Source organism: Pristiophorus japonicus, chromosome 13, assembly GCF_044704955.1.
Source record: "Pristiophorus japonicus isolate sPriJap1 chromosome 13, sPriJap1.hap1, whole genome shotgun sequence".
Lineage (NCBI taxonomy): Eukaryota > Metazoa > Chordata > Chondrichthyes > Pristiophoridae > Pristiophorus > Pristiophorus japonicus.
In genome coordinates, this window is record NC_091989.1 from 101,228,603 (window position 1) to 101,247,783 (window position 19,181).

The following is a 19,181-nucleotide window of genomic DNA, read 5'->3' on the forward strand; positions in this document are numbered from 1 at the left end:
TATCATTAATAAACACTTTTATTCTTACAAACTCCCCATCTTGAGGGGGAAATATCCTTATTGACCCCTCATATATCGTAAGCATTGACGGGGGGAGAAAGACAAGTGGGTGGCCTGACTTGGTCCCCACCTCATAAGGTGTAGGGGATTTAATAACAGTCCGATAACATCTCCTGCGGAGACTCTCCCCTTCCCGTATCTGCAGTGCACCGTCACTTCTCGAAGCACATTGATGATTGATGATGTTTGTGAGTTATGCTGCAGCACTCGCTTCTCCATCTTCCCACGGCTTCGGTCTTGGCCAGTGTCACCCTGACAATCGTGAGGATCCGTAACATAGTCTGTGGGAAACAAAATCATGCAGTATTTACTCTTTGGCAGTTTATAACTGATTAATGTGAAACCACTTCTTGTATTTAACATCCCTTTTCCCCGGTAACTGAATCAAATAAACCGCGGTGTTCAATCGGTCTATAATCTTATGCGGTCCCCATCACCTGGGCTCAAAGGCATGCTTCTTTTTCCCATAATTTGGAATCATTACTGAGTCTCCCACCTCATATTCAGAGGGACGTACTTTCTTGTCAAAGTACTTTTTAAATTGTCTTTTTGACTTCCCCAATTTGTGGCCACAAATCGATTGATCTGATTGGTGTGATCTATCACATGTTCCAGCCACTTAGAACTACATGTTTTCATTGTCAGGGGACTCATCCCTGTTAGTGTTAGCTGGCCTGGTGTTCTCATGTGCCTCCCAGTCATGGCCTGATATGGGGAGACCCCTGTTGTTCTATGAGGTATGGACCTCATTGTCATTAAACACATTGGCAGCATGTTATCTCATTGAATGGGGTGGTCCGCACACAATTTTTTTAACATTAACTTGAGAGTCCTGTTCCCCCTTTTGACCCCTCCAGATGACTGGGTGTAGTGAGCAATATGTAATTTGTGTTTTATTCCCAACATTTCCTGCATATTGTGAAAAGTTTTACTGGTAAAGTGTAAACCGTGATCACTGTCCACTTGTATTGGTACTCCCCATCGACAAAACACATAATTCAATCGTGTTTTGGCTGCTTTGATTGCGGTGTTGGAGCAGCATGGGAATGCTTTGATCCATTTCGGGAATTGATCCACTAACACTAGGGCATGCTGAAAATTGCCTTGCACCTATGGAAGTGGCCCAATGAAGTCTATCTGGAGGGGAGTCCATGGCCCTTGAGCTGGGGGTGCGCTTTGAAGCAAGGCTCAGTTAGTGCATGTGGGAGGATTGTGTTGCAGGCACGGTAGGCATCGTGCCACATATTGGTCGATTGTTTCCCTCACGGAAGGCCAACGAGCTGTGGATGCTACCTTGTAGAAGGTTACCAAGACCGAATCCTGCCCTGCTGTGGGGTGGGAGTGAAAGAGGGAAAGCAGTTCCTGACCAACCTCTCGTGGAACACACACCTGGCAGGCGTTTAGCTTTCTTTTGAACATCAGCAACTGCTCATCTGAGTCAGGGGCAGTTGCTAGTATGGTGTTGGGAGCCCTGGCTGTTGGTCGAGGAAGGGGTCTGTCTCCCTCATGCCAGGCGCTTATAATAGCATATGGCCAGTATTGCTGTTGCAGGGATTTAAAATCTAGGTGATCTGTTGGCGAGGCCTTGCTAACAGCATTGCAGGACTCAACAAGTATATCCTCTATCTCTCCACCAATCGCAACATCCTTGGCTGCTCTGTCTGCTCTGGAATTTCCCTCACTATGTGGACCCCCTTTTCTATGGGCTGCTACCTTTCCGACAAAGCAGGGCTGGGATCGCTGTTTAAGATATGACCAGTGGAGGAGTAACCAGGGCCCATGGACCAGGCCCTTACCGTCTATCGTACAATAGTCATTGTTGTGGTAGAGGGGCAAGAAGAGTGTGGTGTTTACAGCATAGGCACTATCGGACCAAATATTCACGGGTCTATCTGAGGTTTCCTTTGCAGCAGTTAGAAGTGCGGCGATTTCTGCATATTGTGAACCTTCAGATTGCTAGATGGTTCGTTCTGGCAATACCACAGCATATCCGGTGCGAGGGGATCCTTCAATGTGATATGATGACCCATCGATGTAGACATCCGGGCACCCTGTATGGGCTCTTTCTGCAAAGGCTGGGTCTCAAAGTTAATCAGGGTTAACGGACATTCATGCAGGTCCCCCTCATAGATCAGAAATTGTGGCAGCAAGGTGGTGGGTTTGGAAATGGTATCAATGTCTCTTTCCATAAATTCCAATGTCCATTTGCTGAGGTGCTGCGAGGAAACTAGTGAATCTCCAGGTTTCATCAGCAGTTTGAGGTGTGTGTCCGCTGTGCAGGATTGTTGCCTGGAACCCAGCAATAAAGGTAAAGTGATGTACCGACCAGAAGACGGCCAGTAGGTGGCACTCGCATGCGGTATACCTCTATTCTGCCCCCTGCAAGATTCGAGACGCATATGCAATGAGCTGCAGTCGATCAGCTCGCATTTGGCATAGAACGGCAGTGAGGCTTTGCTCTGTGGCCTCGACCTCCAAATGGAAGGGCTGCGTGGGGTCAGGAGGGATCAGACATGTGGCCTGTATCACTGCAGTTTTTAATTTAGCCACACACCGGGTGTGGGTATCAGTCCATGCCGGGCGTATGTCATCACCCTGCAGTTTTATTAAATCAAACAGGGCCTTTGCACACTCTGCAAAGCCTGGGATAAAGTTCCTTTGGTACCCCACCAAATCCAAGAATGATCGCAGGGCTGTTTTTGAAGTGGGTTATGGCAGTCGCTGTATTATCTTCACCTTGTGAGAGTCGGGGGATGATCCCTCTGGAGAAATGGACTCATCAGAACATAAGAACATAAGAATTAGGAACAGGAGTAAGCCATCTAGCCCCTCGAGCCTGCTCCGCCATTCAATAAGATGATGGCTGATCTGGCCATGGACTCAGCTCCACTTACCCGCCTGCTCCCTGTAACCCTTAATTCCCTTCTTGGTTAAAAATCTATCTATCTGTGACTTGAATACATTCAATGAGCTAGCCTCAACTGCTTCCTTAGGCAGAGAATTCCACAGATTCACAACCCTCTGGGAGAAGAAATTCCTTCTCAACTCGGTTTTAAATTGGCTCCCCCGTATTTTGAGGCTGTGCCCCCTAGTTCTAATCTCCCCGACCAGTGCAATCAACCTCTCCGCCTCTATCTTGTCTATCCCTTTCATTATTTTAAATGTTTCTATAAGATCACCCCTCATCCTTCTGAACCCCAACAAGTAAAGACCCAGTCTACTCAATCTATCATCATAAGGTAACCCCCTCATCTCCGGAATCAGCTTAGTGAATTGTCTCTGTACCCCCTCCAAAGCCAGTATATCCTTCCTTAAGTAAGGTGACCAAAACTGCACGCAGTACTCCAGGTGCGGCCTTACCAATACCTAATACAGTTGCAGCAGGACCTCCTAGAAAGTTCGTGCAAAAGGGACAGATTCTCCTCCATGCTGTCAGTTGCCAGCAGTGGGTCATCTGCGTACTGCAGTAAGCAGGCAGGGCAGGAAAAGTCTTTTAAAATTGCAGCCATTCTTCTGTGAAATATCGTGGGAGCATTGTGGAACCCCTGAGGCAAACATGTCCAGGTATAACTCTGGTCCTCAAATGTGAATGCAAATTTGTACTGGTCTTCCACTTTAACAGAGACACTCCATAATCCATTGGCAATGTTGAGGGTCGAGAAGTACTTGGAACCAGCAGGATTTTGAGATAATATGGTAGGAGTTTCTCTTACTATCCGTGAGCAGGCTGGTGTTACAGAATTTAACTTTTTGTATTCAATAGTCAGTCGTCAGTCTCTCAAGTACCCCTTCCGTCGGGAGTGGTCATCAGCATAGGTGCTGGGACTTTACAGGTGAGGCCTTCCAACTGAAGTTCAGTGGCCTTCCCTGTATAAGCGGTGGTTGTATCACCGTTAAACCGTTTAAGGGTAATATATCCCTTGCCCGTCGCCGCATGGCGTTCAGGGTATGTGGTGTGGATGACGGTAAAGTTTGAGCCAGTATCGATAAGCATTATCTGCTGCCTGCCCCCTTTTAAGATAGCAAGGACTACTGGTCTCCCTCTACCATCACGTCGGAACCCCACTTCCGACCAATCTTTGGGGGCCGAACCCTGTCACAGGGTCGATCCTGGAATGGGTCTCTCTAATGCGTGTGCATTGTCGATTACGTGCACCGGTAAATAATTTTGCATCCTCCCCGTGGCAATTTGGGTTTGTACAAGGGTTATCAATTTATCCAATCTTTGATCTGTTCCAGAGGGCTTGGATTCATCCCGCGGGAGGTATCTATGTGTTGCATCATGGGTCGGTTCAGGTCTGGGTCTGCTGCAATCTTTTGCTAGGTGGCCTACCTTCTTACAATTAAAGCACTGTCTATGCCACACTAGTCGGAAAACACCCGATCTCATCTGATTTAGGAAGCTACACAGAATCAGGCATGGTTTGTACTTGAATGGGAGACGGCCTGGGAATAAATGCCAGGTGCAGTAGGTTTTAGGAGCTGATGTGGGGTGCCGTGATTGTAAAGTTAGTACTCTGCGTTGTGGCCACAGCAACCTCGGTTCGAATCCGAGTTACGGCACAGTTTGCTTACAGATAGATAGATTTTTAACCAATAAAGGGAATTAAGGGTTACGGGGAGAGGGCGGGTAAGTGGAGCTGAGTCCATGGCCAGATCAGCCATGATCTTATTGAATGGCGGAGCAGGCTCGAGGGGCTAGATGGTCTACTCTTGTTCCTAATTCTTATGTTCTTATGTTCTTATGTCCCTCAAAGGGGTAGTTTGGAGATTCCTCCACCATTCACAGTGGTTTATTTGCAGTTGGTGGTGACTTCCCCTTTAACTGGTCTTTTACCATCTCCCAGGCTATTGGAGCGTTGGTCTCTATAGCTGTCCACTGATTGGTGGGCCTCATGGCTATTCCCAGGGTGGTTTTAACTAAAAGGTGGAGTTGGGACAGGAACATTGATTAAAATTGTTCCTGATTCTTTCCTACTGTAGCATTTGCGAGTGCCTGGTTCTGGATACGTTGATAGATATCATACAGGCGATTACTGAAGGCTCTCGGAGTCACTTCTGTGCGCTGCTTGGTCTGATTAAGCAGAGCCACTAAGTTCAAGTTTCGGATCCCTAAATGGTTTAGGATCTCGGTCATGAGTACATCGGCCGCTGTGCCAACCTGGAGGACTGCTTCTGGCAGATTATCTTTTAGGGAAGTGGAACAGGCCAAGGAGAGGATTCGTGTTAAGTCTCTCTCTTTCAACTCGGGGTGACTACTCCTGAAATTTGCCCACCTCCTATTAACTTCCAATGGGTCATCCCCATCATTAATGGGCCCCAACTCGTGGATACACGCCATGGCGTCAGTGCCAGATATGGGCCGTGAGTCGATATGGTTACTGGTGATGTGGCCATGCGCATTACGTTGTGAAGAAGTGGTTATTATGGCTACGAATGGCTCTTGTGTCTCCAAGGTATTCCATTCCACACCACCCTCCTTGGGATTATACTCACTTCCTTTCTCTTCCCCTTTTCCCCTTTGCTCTCTCTGTTATGGCTCCCCGTGTTAGTGCGGATACCAGGGCCTGCTGGTCCCCTAACTTACTTTTTAGCCTTGTTATTTCTAGTTGGCATTGGGTGAGATCTTCTTCCCTATGTGCCTTCTTAATGTCTTCTCTTAATGCACCTCTCGCATCTTCTATCTCTTGCTGGAGCCTCAAAGTTTCTAATTGCTATTTTTTTAACTCTAATTTGTTTTCATTTGCTTCAACAACGGCTGCGCTGCCATTTAGGTTTGAAAGGCTTGTTGCTGTTGCAGTGAAGTTCCCTGTTCGGCTCCACTTTCTAATTGCATAATACTGTGGTTTAAGTGGCCAATTTCTTGTCTTACCTGCTGTATTTCTCCCTCTTTTAACTGCTTCATCAGTTGGAGGCCTTCTTCCTTTTGCTGGATGGTTTTCTAGACTAATATTACAAGGAACCAACAAGTGAGCTGGCCATCCTAGACTGGGTGATGTGTAATGAGAAGGGACGAATTAGCAATTATGCTGTGCGAGGCCCCTTGGGGAAGATTGACCATAATATGGTAGAATTCTTGATTAAGGTGGAGAGTGACAAAGTTAATTCAGAAACTAGGGTCCTGAGCTTAAGGAAAGGTAACTTTGACGATATGAGGTGCGAATTGGCTAGATTAGATTGGCAAATGATGCTTAAAGGATAGACAATGGCAAACCTTTAAAGATCATATGGATGAACTTCAACAATCGTATATCCCTGGAGTAAAAATAAAACGGAGAAGGTGGCTCAACCGTGGCTAACAAATGAAATTAAGGATAGTATTATATCCAAGGAAGAGGCATATAAATTAGCCAGAAAAAGCAGCAAACCTGAGGACTGGGAGAAATTTAGAATTCAGCAGAGGAGGACAAAGATTTTAATTGAGAGGGGGAAAATAGACTACTAGAGGAAGCTTGCCGGGAACATAAAAACTGACTGCAAAAGCTTCCATAGATATGTGAAGAGAAAAAGATTGGTGAAGACAAATGTAGGTCCCTTGCAGTCAGATTCGGGTGAATTTATAATGGGGAACAAAGAAATGGCAGACCAATTGAACAAATACTTTGGTTCTGTCGTCTCGAAGTTCGACACAAGTAACCTTCCGGATGTACTAGAGGACCGAGGGTCTAGTGAGAAGGAGGAACTGAAGGATATCCTTATTAGGTGGGAAATTGTGTTGGGGAAATTGATGGGATTGAAGGCCGACAAATCCCCAGGGCCTGATCGTCTACACCCCAGAGTACTTATGGAAGTGGCACTAGAAATAGTGACTGCATTGGTGATCATTTTCCAACAGTGTATCGACATTGGATCAGTTCCAATGGACTGGAGGGTTGCTGAGGTAACACCACTTTTGAAAAAAGGTGGGAGAGAGAAAACGGGTAATTATTGACCGGTTAGCCTGACATCAGTAGTGGGGAAAATGTTGGAATCAATCATTAAGGATGAAATAGCAGCACATTTGGAAAGCAATGTCAGGATTGGTCCAAGTCAGCATGGATTTATGAAAGGGAAATCATGCTTGACAAATCTTCTTGAATTTTTTGAGGATGTAACTAGTAGAGTGGACAAGGGAGAACCAGTGGATGTGATGTATTTGGACTTTCAAAAGGCTTTTGACAAGGTCCCACACAAGTGATTGGTGTGCAAAATCAAAGCACATTGTATTGGGGGTAATGTACTGACGTGGATAAAGAACTGGTTGGCAGACAGGAAGCAGAAAGTCGAGATAAACGGGTCCTTTTCAGAATGGCATGCAGTGACTAGTGGAGTGCCGCAGGGCTCAGTGCTAGGACCCCAGCTCGTTACAATATATATTAATGATTTAAAGGATGGAATTGAGTGTGATATCTTCAAGTTTTCAGATGACACAAAACTGGATGGCGGGAGGAGAAACTTTTTCACCCAGAGAGTGGTAAACCTGTGAAAACCGCCATCACCGACTGCTGTACCTACATGCCAACTTTCAACGACTGATGTACCATGACACCCTGGTCTCGTTGCACCTCCCCTTTTCCTAATCTGCCACCATTCAGATAATCTGCCTTTGTGTTTTTTCCCCCAAAGTGGATAACCTCACATTTATCCACATTATACTGCATCTGCCATGCATTTGCCCACCCACCTAACCTGTCCAAGTCACCCTGCAGCTTCTTAGCTCACTCCACCACCCAGCTTAGTGTCATCTGCAAATTTGAAGATATTACAATCAATTCGTTCATATAAATCATTAATGTATATTGAAATAGCTGGGGTCCCAGCAGTGAGCCTGTGGTACTCTACTAGTCACTGCCTGCCATTCTGAAAAGGACTGATTTATCCCGACTCTCTACTTCCTGTCTGCCATTCAGTTCTCTATCCACGTCAGTACATTTCCCCAAATACCATGTGCTTTAATTTTGCACACCAATCTCTTGTAGGAGGGGCCTTGTCAAAAGCCTTTTGAAATTACAAATACTCCACATCCTCTGGTTCTCCCTTGTCCACTCTCCTCAAACAATTCTAGCAGATTTGTCAAGCATGATTTCCCTTTCATGAATCGATGCTGACTTGGACCGATCCTGTCACTACTTTGCAAATGCGCTGCTATTTCATCTTTAATAATTGATTCCAACATTTTCCCCACTACTCTTGTCAGGCTAAGCAGTCTATAATTACCCGTTTTGTCGCTCCCTTCTTTTTAAAAAAGTGGTGTTACATTAGCTACTCTGCAGTCCATATGACCTGATCCAGAATCGATAGACTGTTGGAAAATGATCACGAATGCATCCACTATTTCTAGAGCCACTTCCTTAAATACTCTGGGATGCAGACTATCAGGCCCCGGAGATTTATCGGCCTTCAATACCAGCAATTTCACTAACACAATTTCCCGCCTAATAATGATTTCCTTCAGTTTCTCCTTCTCACTCGACCCTCGGTCCCCTAGTATTTCCGGAAAGTTATTTGTGTCTTCCTTCATGAAGACAGAACCAAAGTATTTGTTCAACTGGCCTGCCATTTCTTTGTTCCCCATTATAAATTCACCTGAATCTGACTGCAAGGGACCTACGTTTGTCTTCACTAATCTTTTTCTCTTCACGTATCTATAGAAGCTTTTGCAGTCAGTTTTTATGTTCCCAGCAAGCTTCCCTTCATAATCTATTTTCCCCCTCCTAATTAAACCATTTGTCCACCTCTGCTGTATTTTAAATTTCTCCCAGTCCTCAGGTTTGCTCCTTTTTCTGGCTAATATATATGCCTCTTCCTTGGATTTAACACTATCCTTAATTTCCCTTGTTATCCCCGTTTTACTTTTTGCCCCAAAAAGAGATGTACAATTGTTGAAGTTCATCCAAGTGATCTTTAAATGTTTGCCACTGCCTATCCGCCAGCAACCCTTTAAGTATCATTCGCCAGTCTATACGAGCTAAGTTACCTTTCCTTAAGTTCAGGATCATAGGGCCCAAGTTTCCACATGATTTGCGCCTGATTTTTAGGAGCAACTGGTGGAGAACGGACTATCTTAGAAATCGCAATTCTCCACATTTTTTTTTCTGCAGTTCTAGTCAGGTAGAACAGTTCTACTTTGGAACAGAATTTTTTCTTCAAAAGGGGGCGTGTCCGGCCACTGACGCCTGATTTCAAAGTTTCCACAGTGAAAACGTACTCCAAACTAACTTAGAATGGAGCAAGTGAAGATTTTTGTAGAACTGAAAAAACCTGTTCTACACATTAAAAAATCAGGTGCAGGTTACAAATTAGGCGTCCAGAACGAGGTGCGGGGGGAGGGGGGGGAAGGGAAGTCATTAAATTCTACAATAAATCGTTATTTATACTTCTACAAATATTATACAAATAAATCCAACCTGAATAAACATTTATAAGCAAAGAAAAGATTAAATAAACCATCTTCCTACCTGTGTGAAAGTGCTTCAGGCACGGAGAATGCTGCAGTCAGCCTGAGGCGCCCGTTCTTCCCGCGGGGGGTGGGGGGAGGAGGCGCCCGTTCTTCCCGCGGGGGGGGAGGAGGCGCCCGTTCTTCCCGCGGGGGGGGGAGGAGGCGCCCGTTCTTCCCGCGGGGGGGGAGGAGGCGCCCGTTCTTCCCGCGGGGGGGGAGGAGGCGCCCGTTCTTCCCGCGGGGGGACGGGGGGAGGAGGCGCCATTCTTCCTGCAGGGGGGGGAGGAGGTGCCCGTTCTTCCCGTGGGGGGGGAGGAGGCGCCCGTTCTTCCCGCGGGGGGGGAGGAGGCACCATTCTTCCTGCAGGGGGGGGAGGAGGCGCCCGTTCTTCCCGCGGGGGGGGAGGAGGCGCCCGTTCTTCCCGCGGGGGGGGAGGAGGCGCCCGTTCTTCCCGCGGGGGTGGAGGAGGCGCCGGTTCTTCCCGCGGGGGGGGGAGGAGGCGCCCGTTCTTCCCGCGGGGGGGGAGGAGGCGCCCGTTCTTCCCGCGGGGGGGGAGGAGGCGCCCGTTCTTCCCGCGGGGGGGGAGGAGGCGCCCGTTCTTCCCGCGGGGGGGGAGGAGGCGCCCGTTCTTCCCGCGGGGGGGGAGGAGGTGCCCGTTCTTCCCGCGGGGGGGGAGGAGGCGCCCGTTCTTCCCGCGGGGGGGGAGGAGGCGCCCGTTCTTCCCGCGGGGGGGGAGGAGGCGCCCGTTCTTCCCGCGGGGGGGGAGGAGGCGCCCGTTCTTCCCGCGGGTGGGGAGGAGGCGCCCGTTCTTCCCGCGGGGGGGGAGGAGGCACCCGTTCTTCCCGCGGGGGGCGGGGGAAGGAGACAGTGAGAAGGCTGTAAGTGCTGATGTGCTGATGGCAATGTGCTTTTATCAAAAAATTTTCAAAAATTAAACAGCTACAAAGAACTACAAAAATGGCCGAGTGCCAATGTTTCCTTCACACTGCGCGTGCGCGAACGCTGCAACGTGCACGCGCAGCGTTGCCAGCAGGAAAAAAACTAATTTAAATAGTACCCGCCCCCTCCCACTTACAAAATCGGCGCGAGTGTAGGCTCCGCCCCCCTGGGGCCAGGCAGACAAGGAGCTGCAGAATGCTCCAGAATTGCGAGTTTTTTTCCGGCGCTGTTTTAGGCGTGAAAAACGGGCGCCCAGCTCAGAGGGGCACCCGTCTTTTATCGTGTGGAAACTTGGGCCCTTAGTCTCTGAATTAACTGTGTCACTCTCCATCTTAATAAAGAATTCTACCATATTATGGTCACTCTTCCTCAAGGGGCCTCGCACAACAAGATTGCTAATTTGTCCTTTCTCATTACACATCACCCAGTGTAGGATGGCCAGCCCTCTAGTTGGTTCATCGACATATTGGTCTAGAAATCCATCCCTAATACTTTCCAGGAAATCCTCCTCCACCGAATTGCTACCAGTTTGGTTAGCCCAATCAGGATTAAAGTTGCCCATGATAACTGCTGTACCTTTATTGCATGCATCCCTCATTTCTTGTTGGAAGCTGTCCCCAACCTCACTACTACTGTTTGGTGGTCTGCAGACAACTCCCACTAGCGGTTGGTGCCCTTTGGTATTCTGCAGCTCCACCCATACAGATTCCACATGATCCAAGCTAATGTCCTTCCTTACTATTGCTTTAATTTCCTCTTTAACCAGCAATGCTACCCCACCTCCTTTTCCTTTCTGTCTATCATTCCTGAATGTTGAATACCCCTGGATGTTGAGTTCCAAGCCTTGGTCAACCTGGAGCCATATCTCCATGATGCCAATTATTTCATATTCATTAATTGCTGCCTGTGCAGTTAATTCGTCCACCTTATTATGAATATTCCTCGCATTGAGGCACAGAGCCTTCAGCCTTGTCTTTTTAACACACTTTGCCCCTTTAGAATTTTGCCATGTGTCCAGCAGGGAGAGAAGAGAGAGAAAACTTCCTGGCTTGCATTTTTTATATTCCTCAAGGCCATCGTCCTCAGAATGTGTCCTGATTGGATTTGTGATCCAGGACAGCTTCTTATTGGCTCTCCTCACACATGTGGCTGTCTGGTCTGACTCAGCCATCTCTGAATGGTTTAAATGGCTTTCCAATAGAGAAAACCCATGCAGCAGCTCTGGGAGCTTTTATTTTGTTTCTTACAAATCTTAGCCCATGTTGGCAATCTGTGGGCTTCCATTTTATGTCCACACAAACGTTAGAACAAAGCAATTCGATAGATCATTCTCCAATTGTTAACAATAACCAGGTCTATTGATCATTCTCCAGTTGTTGCAACTAACTAGTCGATAGCTCTTTCTCCAATTGTTCGCACAAACCATGTCTAATCGATCATTCTCTAATAGGTAGCACCATCCTGGTCCATGGATCATTCTCCAATTGTTATCACTAACCACGTGTGAGCTCCATTCTCCAAATTTAGCACTAAGTAGATCCATAGATCAGTTTCCAATTGTTAGCAATAACCAAATCTCTGGATAATTCTCCAGTTGCTAACACTAACCAGGTCTTTAGATCATTCTGTAATTGTTAACCACAACCAAGTTTATAGATCAATCTCCAATCGTTAACATAACCACATCTATCGATACTACTCCAATTGTTAACACTAACCAGGTCCTTCGTTTATTCTCCAATTCGTAGCACTAACCAGGTGTATAGATCTTTCTCCAATTGTGAGAACTAACCAGGACCATAGATCATTCTCCAATCGTTAGCACCAGCCAGGTCCATAGATCTTTCTCCAATTGTTAATACTAATCATGTCTATACATCAATTTCCAATTGTTAACATTAACCCGGTGGAAGGATTATAATACAATAGTTAACATTAGCCAAGTGCATAGATCATTCTCCAATTGTTAACACGAACCAGGTTTATAGCTTATTCTCCAATTGTTAACACTAACCAGATTCGTCGCACATTCTACAGTTGTTAACTCAAAAAAGGTCTATAGGTCCTTCTTGAAATGGTTATACTAACCAGGTCTGTCGGTCATTCACTAATTGTTATCACTTACCAGTCTATAGATCGTTCTCTACTAGCTATCACTGCTCAAGTACTTGGATTTGTCTCCATTTGTTGGCACTGTCCCTGTCTATCGATCAGTCTTCAATTGATCAGAATGTCGAGCTCAGGAGATCAAATTCCATTTGTTAGCTCTGTCCAGTTTCCTTGATTCGTTTATATTTGGTAGCACTGCCCAAGTCGATAGATCTTTCACCATTTGACAGCACTACCCCAGTCTGGTATCAATCTCCAATTGGTAGCACTGTTCATGTCCAGAGATCACCCTCCACTCGAATACATAGTCCAGTTCCATTGATCAGTCTCAATTTAATAGCACTCTCCAGGTCTGAGGATCAATTTCTATTTGCTGAATGCAGTATGAACACGAGAAATTCCACTCAAAATCATGACCAATCTGTGTTGCCAGTTAAGTATTATCTGATATTTTTGTTGTGATTTCTCACAGTTAACCTGCTGGTGATCCTGATCTTGTCCCGAGGAAGGTGTGGTCTATCCGGATGTATCACCTGTTACCTGGTGGCGATGGCATCAGCTGATCTAAGTGTTATTCTCACTGACGTGATACTGAAGCAGATTATCCCCCTTTATTCCACGGACCCATTCACTAAAAACCTTACCCTCTGCGGTCTCATTGACTGCCTCACTCATGCAACCACAGATTGTTCTGTCTGGTTCACAGTCGCTTTCACCTTTGATCGATTTGTGGCCATTTGTTGCCAGAAGCTGAAAACTAAATATTGCACTTGGAGAACTGCGTTGGTAGTAATTGCAACAATATGTGTGCTGAGCTCTTTGAAGAACATCCCTTGGTATTTTCGATATGAAGTTGCGTATTTATTTTTCATACCATTGTTCTGCATGGTGAAGTTCAGCTACTATAGCTCACCCCTGTGGAAAGCATTTGACTTCTTACATCGTGTGACAACCCCACTGCTCCCGTTCGTTCTGATTCTGCTCCTCAATGGCCTGACTGTCAGATATATTTTATTGGCGAGTCGAGCCCGCAGGAGACTGCGGGGGAACGGTGATCGGGAGAATCACAAGGATGCAGAGATGGAGAATCGCAGGAAGTCTATCATCCTGCTCTTCAGTATATCTGCAAGCTTCATACTGCTGTGGATGACACAAGCTGTGTACACCATCCACGAACGAGTTACATTAAATCACATTTTTGACCGCCTTCCATTCGTCAAAGATCGCCTTCCATTCGTCATTGCATACATTGGGCCAATGCTACAACTCCTCAGTTCCTGCAGCAACACTTGCATTTATGTTGTGACTCAGAGCAAAGTCAGAGAGGAGTTGAAGAATGTGTTCACTTACCCCTTTGTTCTGATTGTCCAGTTAGTTACCTAACAGTGAGAGCTGACCACTTTCCTGAACTTAAACTTATTTTGTTTCACATTCCATCCTATTAATCCCGTCCCGGCTTGTTTCTGGGATCGCAAAACATACTGAAACAATTATAATCATGTGCCATATTAAAGCTAATCCAATAATAACTTTGATGGAGTTCAGTTAACGCTGACTGACACGGTTGTGAAGAATTGGTGAGCAGCATTCCCAGCTTGACTCTTCATTAACAAAGTAATGACTATGAAATTAAACAAAGACTATAGCCAACATTTTCCCAGATAGTTGCGGCGCGATTGGCAGCAAGTCGTGTGGGAAAGTTGTTGTGTTTGTGAACAGGTTGGGACCCCGCCATTATCCCGCTCCCACATACCTTTGCCCCAGGCGTGTCTGTCAACGTGGACCCGACTGACACAGACGGGCGACCCAGTTTAAATTATTAGCTGCTAAATCAATGACCTTCCCTCCATCATAATTTCAGAAGTGGGGATGTTCGCTGCTCATGTCACAGTGTCCAGTTCCATTAACAGATTCTCAGAACATGAAGTAGTCCATGACAGCATGTAACAAGACCTGGATGACATTCAGGCAAGGGCTGCTAAATGGCAAGTAACATTCGCACCACACAAGTGCTTGGCAATGACCATCTCCAACAAGCGAATGGCTAACCACCTCCCCGTATTAAATAACATTGCCGCTGCTGATTCCCCCACCATCTTCCTTCTGCACGTCACCATTGCCCAGAAACTTAACTGGACCAGCCACATAAATATCGTGGCAACAAGAGCAGGTAATTCTGCGGTGACTGTCTCAATTCCTGACTCTCCAAAGCCTTTCCACCATTTACAAGGCACAAGTCAGGAGTGCAATGGAATAATCTCCACTTGCCTGGATGAGTGTGTAAGGGGAAAACAGGAAGCCTTCTCCTCCCTGAGAGGGCCCCCTGATATAGGGGGTCGATGCTCGCCCCAACCTGCGTAGCAGTTCTCGAAGTTAACAGACAGAGATGGATGGCAATGTACAATGATCTTTAATTATGAATGTCCGGGAACACCTCTCATCACAGCCGCCTGTGAGTGGAGATGCTCTCCGAACAGCAAAATCATACAACTTTTATACATTTCAAAAACCCCTCCGTTCCCGGGCAAGACCTCCCTCAATCTCTAATTAAACTATCTTATCAGTACTACTTCTCTAATTGGATTACCTTATCAATGCTACTTTGGATTGACAGGCCACAACCCTCGTGATCACCTTAGGCCGTGACTAGAATGACTTCATTAGGTCAGAATTTGTTGATTCTCCTTGATGCCGGTGAGTCTGCCTCGAGCCTCTTCACAAGGTCTTTACAATGTCTGTTTAGGTTCTCACATCGTATCCTGTCGGAATATTATTGAATCAATAACTTCTGGAGCCTTGGTACAAGGCCGAAGAGAGACCTTTTTCCTCCTTATGGGTCGGTGCAGGAACCAGCACTTTAACCCTTGTCCCGCTGGTACCCCTAATGCCAAATTTTTCTTTTACATTTCCCCCCTTTTGGCCCTTGGCTATATTCCCAGCTGGCCATATTTCCCGATAACTATCTCCCTGTAGGCAAGTTTCAGATCGGTCCGATCACCTGGGTGGCCATCTCCCAAGCTTCCGAATCTCCTGAGACCTTTCCTGCAGAGTTATATAAGGTAAATCCTTCCTGTAGGACTCTTAAATTTTCATCCCTTATGGCCTTAATCATAGCATGTGCTCCACCGTGTCATTTGGCCTGTTTAGTTCGTGCACATGTTAATCCCATCATGACTATCAGAACCAGGCCCTGTATTACTATAAGTACATGTGATATTATTCTTATCCATAGGTGAATTTGAATGTTAAGTCCAATGTCCCACAGCTTTGAATACCAGGGCTGATCAGCCAGCATTGCGTTAGTGTCTCTCTGTAGGTTGTCTATTTCTTCCATCAGCCAAATATACTGTCGTCTCTGCACCAAATGTAATTGTTCCTCATTTAATTCAGGTATCTGTTTGCCTTGCGGTTCCCATTTCACCTCTATGTATCCCACTCGGAAGGTATCCGTGACTGTTCCATGGATGATTTCCGTTGTCTCGGGATGTATGTGATATCCATTTATGTCTATGAGGACACAGGAGGTGACACCTCCCCTGGCCTTAATCGTCAGGTTGGCTGCCCCGGTGCTCACACACCACTCTCCGTTTCCTTGCGGGGCAGCGATGGTCTCAAGATTGTGTTCAAGAGGAGTGATACTCAGCACTCATCTGTTTATCTGGTGGAATCCACAATCATCATTCGTCATTCATGGCGTACCACGACATAAAACCACTTGGTTATTTTTATAGCAGTCGGTTATGTCAATGCCTTTGGTACTATTGTTAATTTTAATCACCAGTCTGGTAACGCAAGCGAGTTTGGTTTCTTACTTCATCGATATTATCGGTCTGGTATAAGGGGTCACCCTTTGTTACATCATACTGTGGTATGGACAACACAAATCCGATCATATTTACCCGCCCGGTAATACATCTGAATCTTGGCACCCATGCGTGACTATTCCTTCGTACCTCGCACGTGTTAATCATTTTTTTATCTAGAGTCCAATTGTTAAGTATGCTGTTCGGGATCCAATCTGGTATGTCACCATTCTGGAGTTGCTCCAAGTTATGTTGTACTTCACTTAATATCCAGGCCCCAAACCCAGAGCAAACTATCTCAGCTTGTAATCTTTTACTTATGTCATTCCCCATTGCGTGGATCAAATTTATTGTCTTGGCATACTTCTGTAATGTATGGGCCACCTGTAACAGTTCCCCTTCCGTGCCATCTCCCAACCGCGCTTGGAGGGCTTGGTTATTCATGTCCCTTCCCAATAAACCCCTTAAAATTTGCGTTAAATTGTTAACCCGCTCACCTATTGCATACAGGTCTATGGAATTCATCATCGTAACCCCTGCTGCATAACCTGTGCCTAGTTTTTCCAGTATTCCCCTTTTTGTTCGACCTTGTCCTGTTCCCTTTCTGTCATTAAATTTCTGGGTAGTGGATTCCGGGCCTTCGAGGATCCATTGTGTCAGGTTCTGGTATAATTTCATTCCCACAGAAGTTAGGAGGAATGAGTAGTCGCTGATGCACCCCAAATGTTATCCTTTCTTTAGATTATTTTATTACTAGCCCCCCTTTGGCTCCAGTCTTTATTGACGGGCTTATGGGGGGACTGGCGTGGTTGTGCTGGGAAGAGTTGTTGTCCCCAGGGTGGTTGTCGGGGCAGTGATAGGGCTTCCGAGGGTCCCTTTGGGCGTGTTTGGTGTCCCAGCCGGACCTTTATTCCGGGTCCACTACACTTTCCTCCACACTCCATCCGCCCCCCTTTTTAGGTTGTATCCCTTCTTGTTTGTGCTGCGTACGATCAATACCGGCTTTTCCGTGTTATTACCGTGTCACGCTTCGGGACATACACCTTATATTCCAGAGACCTCCCTTGGTCTTCATTTTATCCCACTGGCCAGTTTTACTGGGGTCCCACCCTGCTTTTTGCTCCATTCTGTTCCCACCCTTCTTTTTCTTGAGGGGTGGATTTGGCTGCTTGTTTTCCAGCTTCGTCTGCCCAGCCATGAGCTTCTACAACTGAAATTCCATCGAGTTGGATTTCTGCACCCTTCCCATTTAGTTTCTATGAACTTGCTCCTGTCCTCGGAATCTACTGGCGCCCTGGCATTGGCAGCCTGCTGCATTACAACCTTACTTAATACACTATACATAGCCTTGCGTTAAAATAAGTGTTGTCCTTGCTCCAGTCCTTGGCTGCTGGGATGCATATTTCGGCAGTTAAATTAAACAAAGCCCCATAGTTCATGTAGTTGTGTCTTTCCTGTGTGTGCTATATCTCTCGTAGTCCGTCTGTGTTATCCAGTGCTTGCATGAGCCTTAAGGTTCCCAGTATCATGAGTCTCCAGAGTTGAAGTAGCCGCTGCGGTCCCATCTCGGTGAGCGTTTTATCTGCAAATTTTAAACAGATAGCCTGGTCATCACCAGGTGTTAGGTTCTGGTCTAATCATCTTTTATCCATGCATGTCGAGGTCACTCTGTGAAATCGGAGGTAAGGGTTAGGTTGGGTTTGTGGACTATACTTACCCACCGTGGGGTACGTTGGCTTTATTGCCATAGGTGATGGTGCTATGGTTGCGTACTGCACTATCCGTCTGGTCCCGTTTTTTTTTTCTCTTCCAGCTTATTTATCTTCGCTTTTAACTCTTGAATTTGTTTTGGTTGAGTATCTTTCATTTATTTCTATCAGGCGAGTATTATTACATAGGATAGTTCTGTTTTATTTTTATTCTGACTATCCCACCATTTCTTCTATCTGTCAGGTGAGTCTTTTTTATTCTATTAAGAAATCCAAATTCATAATGTCCAGTATAAAATAACTACCAATGGAAAGGGTTAACTCCTTTACAGGTTTGTAAGAAGGCCTGATGTCATTATGTGACTTCACGTAATCATCCGAAAAAACATTTTCAGTCTTTGTGCCTTCAAAACTTGCTTAGAAATTAGGAATCCGTCAAAACAGCAGAAATCATTCGTAAAGCCGTTATAATAAAAGTCTTCTCATCAGGAAAGACAGCATTTTAGATTAAACTCCAATTTTTTTCTTAACTTCTAATTCAATTACTTGCCAAAGATTGTTTTTTTTAATTGATTTAAAACAAGACCACACATTTTTAATAGCTATTTTGTTTACTGAAATCCAATTTCAAAATTCAGTATGATTTTCTAATTTCCAGTTTTTTTTTCTGCGCTGAGTTCGCATAGCTCAGATCTTTTCTCCTCGTTATTTTCAAAACCCTCCTGCTTGTTTAGACTGTTTGGGACTTTTCTTGATAAACAACGTCCATTTTGGAAATCTTTCAAACTGCAGTGAAACTTTCTCGTAATATCTTTTTCACAGCCGATATCAACTTGTATTTAGTAAGTTATGTCTTTTCGCTTCTTTTTCAGCACCTATTTAGTACGTTACGTCTTTTTTTTTCAAATTACCTTTCTTCAAATTAGATTTTTTTTCAAAAGTCCCTTTTACACCTTCGCAGATAGATCGCCACTCGCCCAGGAGTTTGACCTGATCCCTGAAGGTATTTCTAGATTGTTTCCAAACCTTTTAGTTTTATTTCCTCCATTTTTTTTTTAAGAGATCAGATTTAATTTAATATTTTTTTTTAGTTTGAATCTATCTCAGTATTTTGCTGTGCCTACTCTTAATATCTCAATATCC

At 45.6% G+C, this 19,181-nt stretch overlaps 1 protein-coding gene across 1 annotated transcript; it reads left to right on the forward strand.

Annotated features, from left to right (window-relative positions):
- Positions 1 to 5,399: 5,399 nt before the first annotated feature.
- Positions 5,400 to 13,909, forward strand: LOC139278154 (probable G-protein coupled receptor 139). The gene is made up of 2 exons (XM_070896810.1): positions 5,400 to 5,424; positions 12,999 to 13,909. Exons 1-2 carry the CDS (start codon positions 5,400 to 5,402, stop codon positions 13,907 to 13,909), a joined length of 936 nt encoding a protein of 311 aa, XP_070752911.1.
- The last annotated feature ends 5,272 nt before the right edge of the window (positions 13,910 to 19,181 follow it).

Excerpts from the sequence above, each read along its gene's own strand:
- LOC139278154 (XM_070896810.1), top strand. The coding sequence starts at position 5,400 with ATGGCGTCAGTGCCAGATATGGGCC. Across the intron at positions 5,425-12,998 it reads GTCAGTGCCAGATATGGGCC|TTAACCTGCTGGTGATCCTG; the intron begins GTGAGTCGATAT and ends GATTTCTCACAG.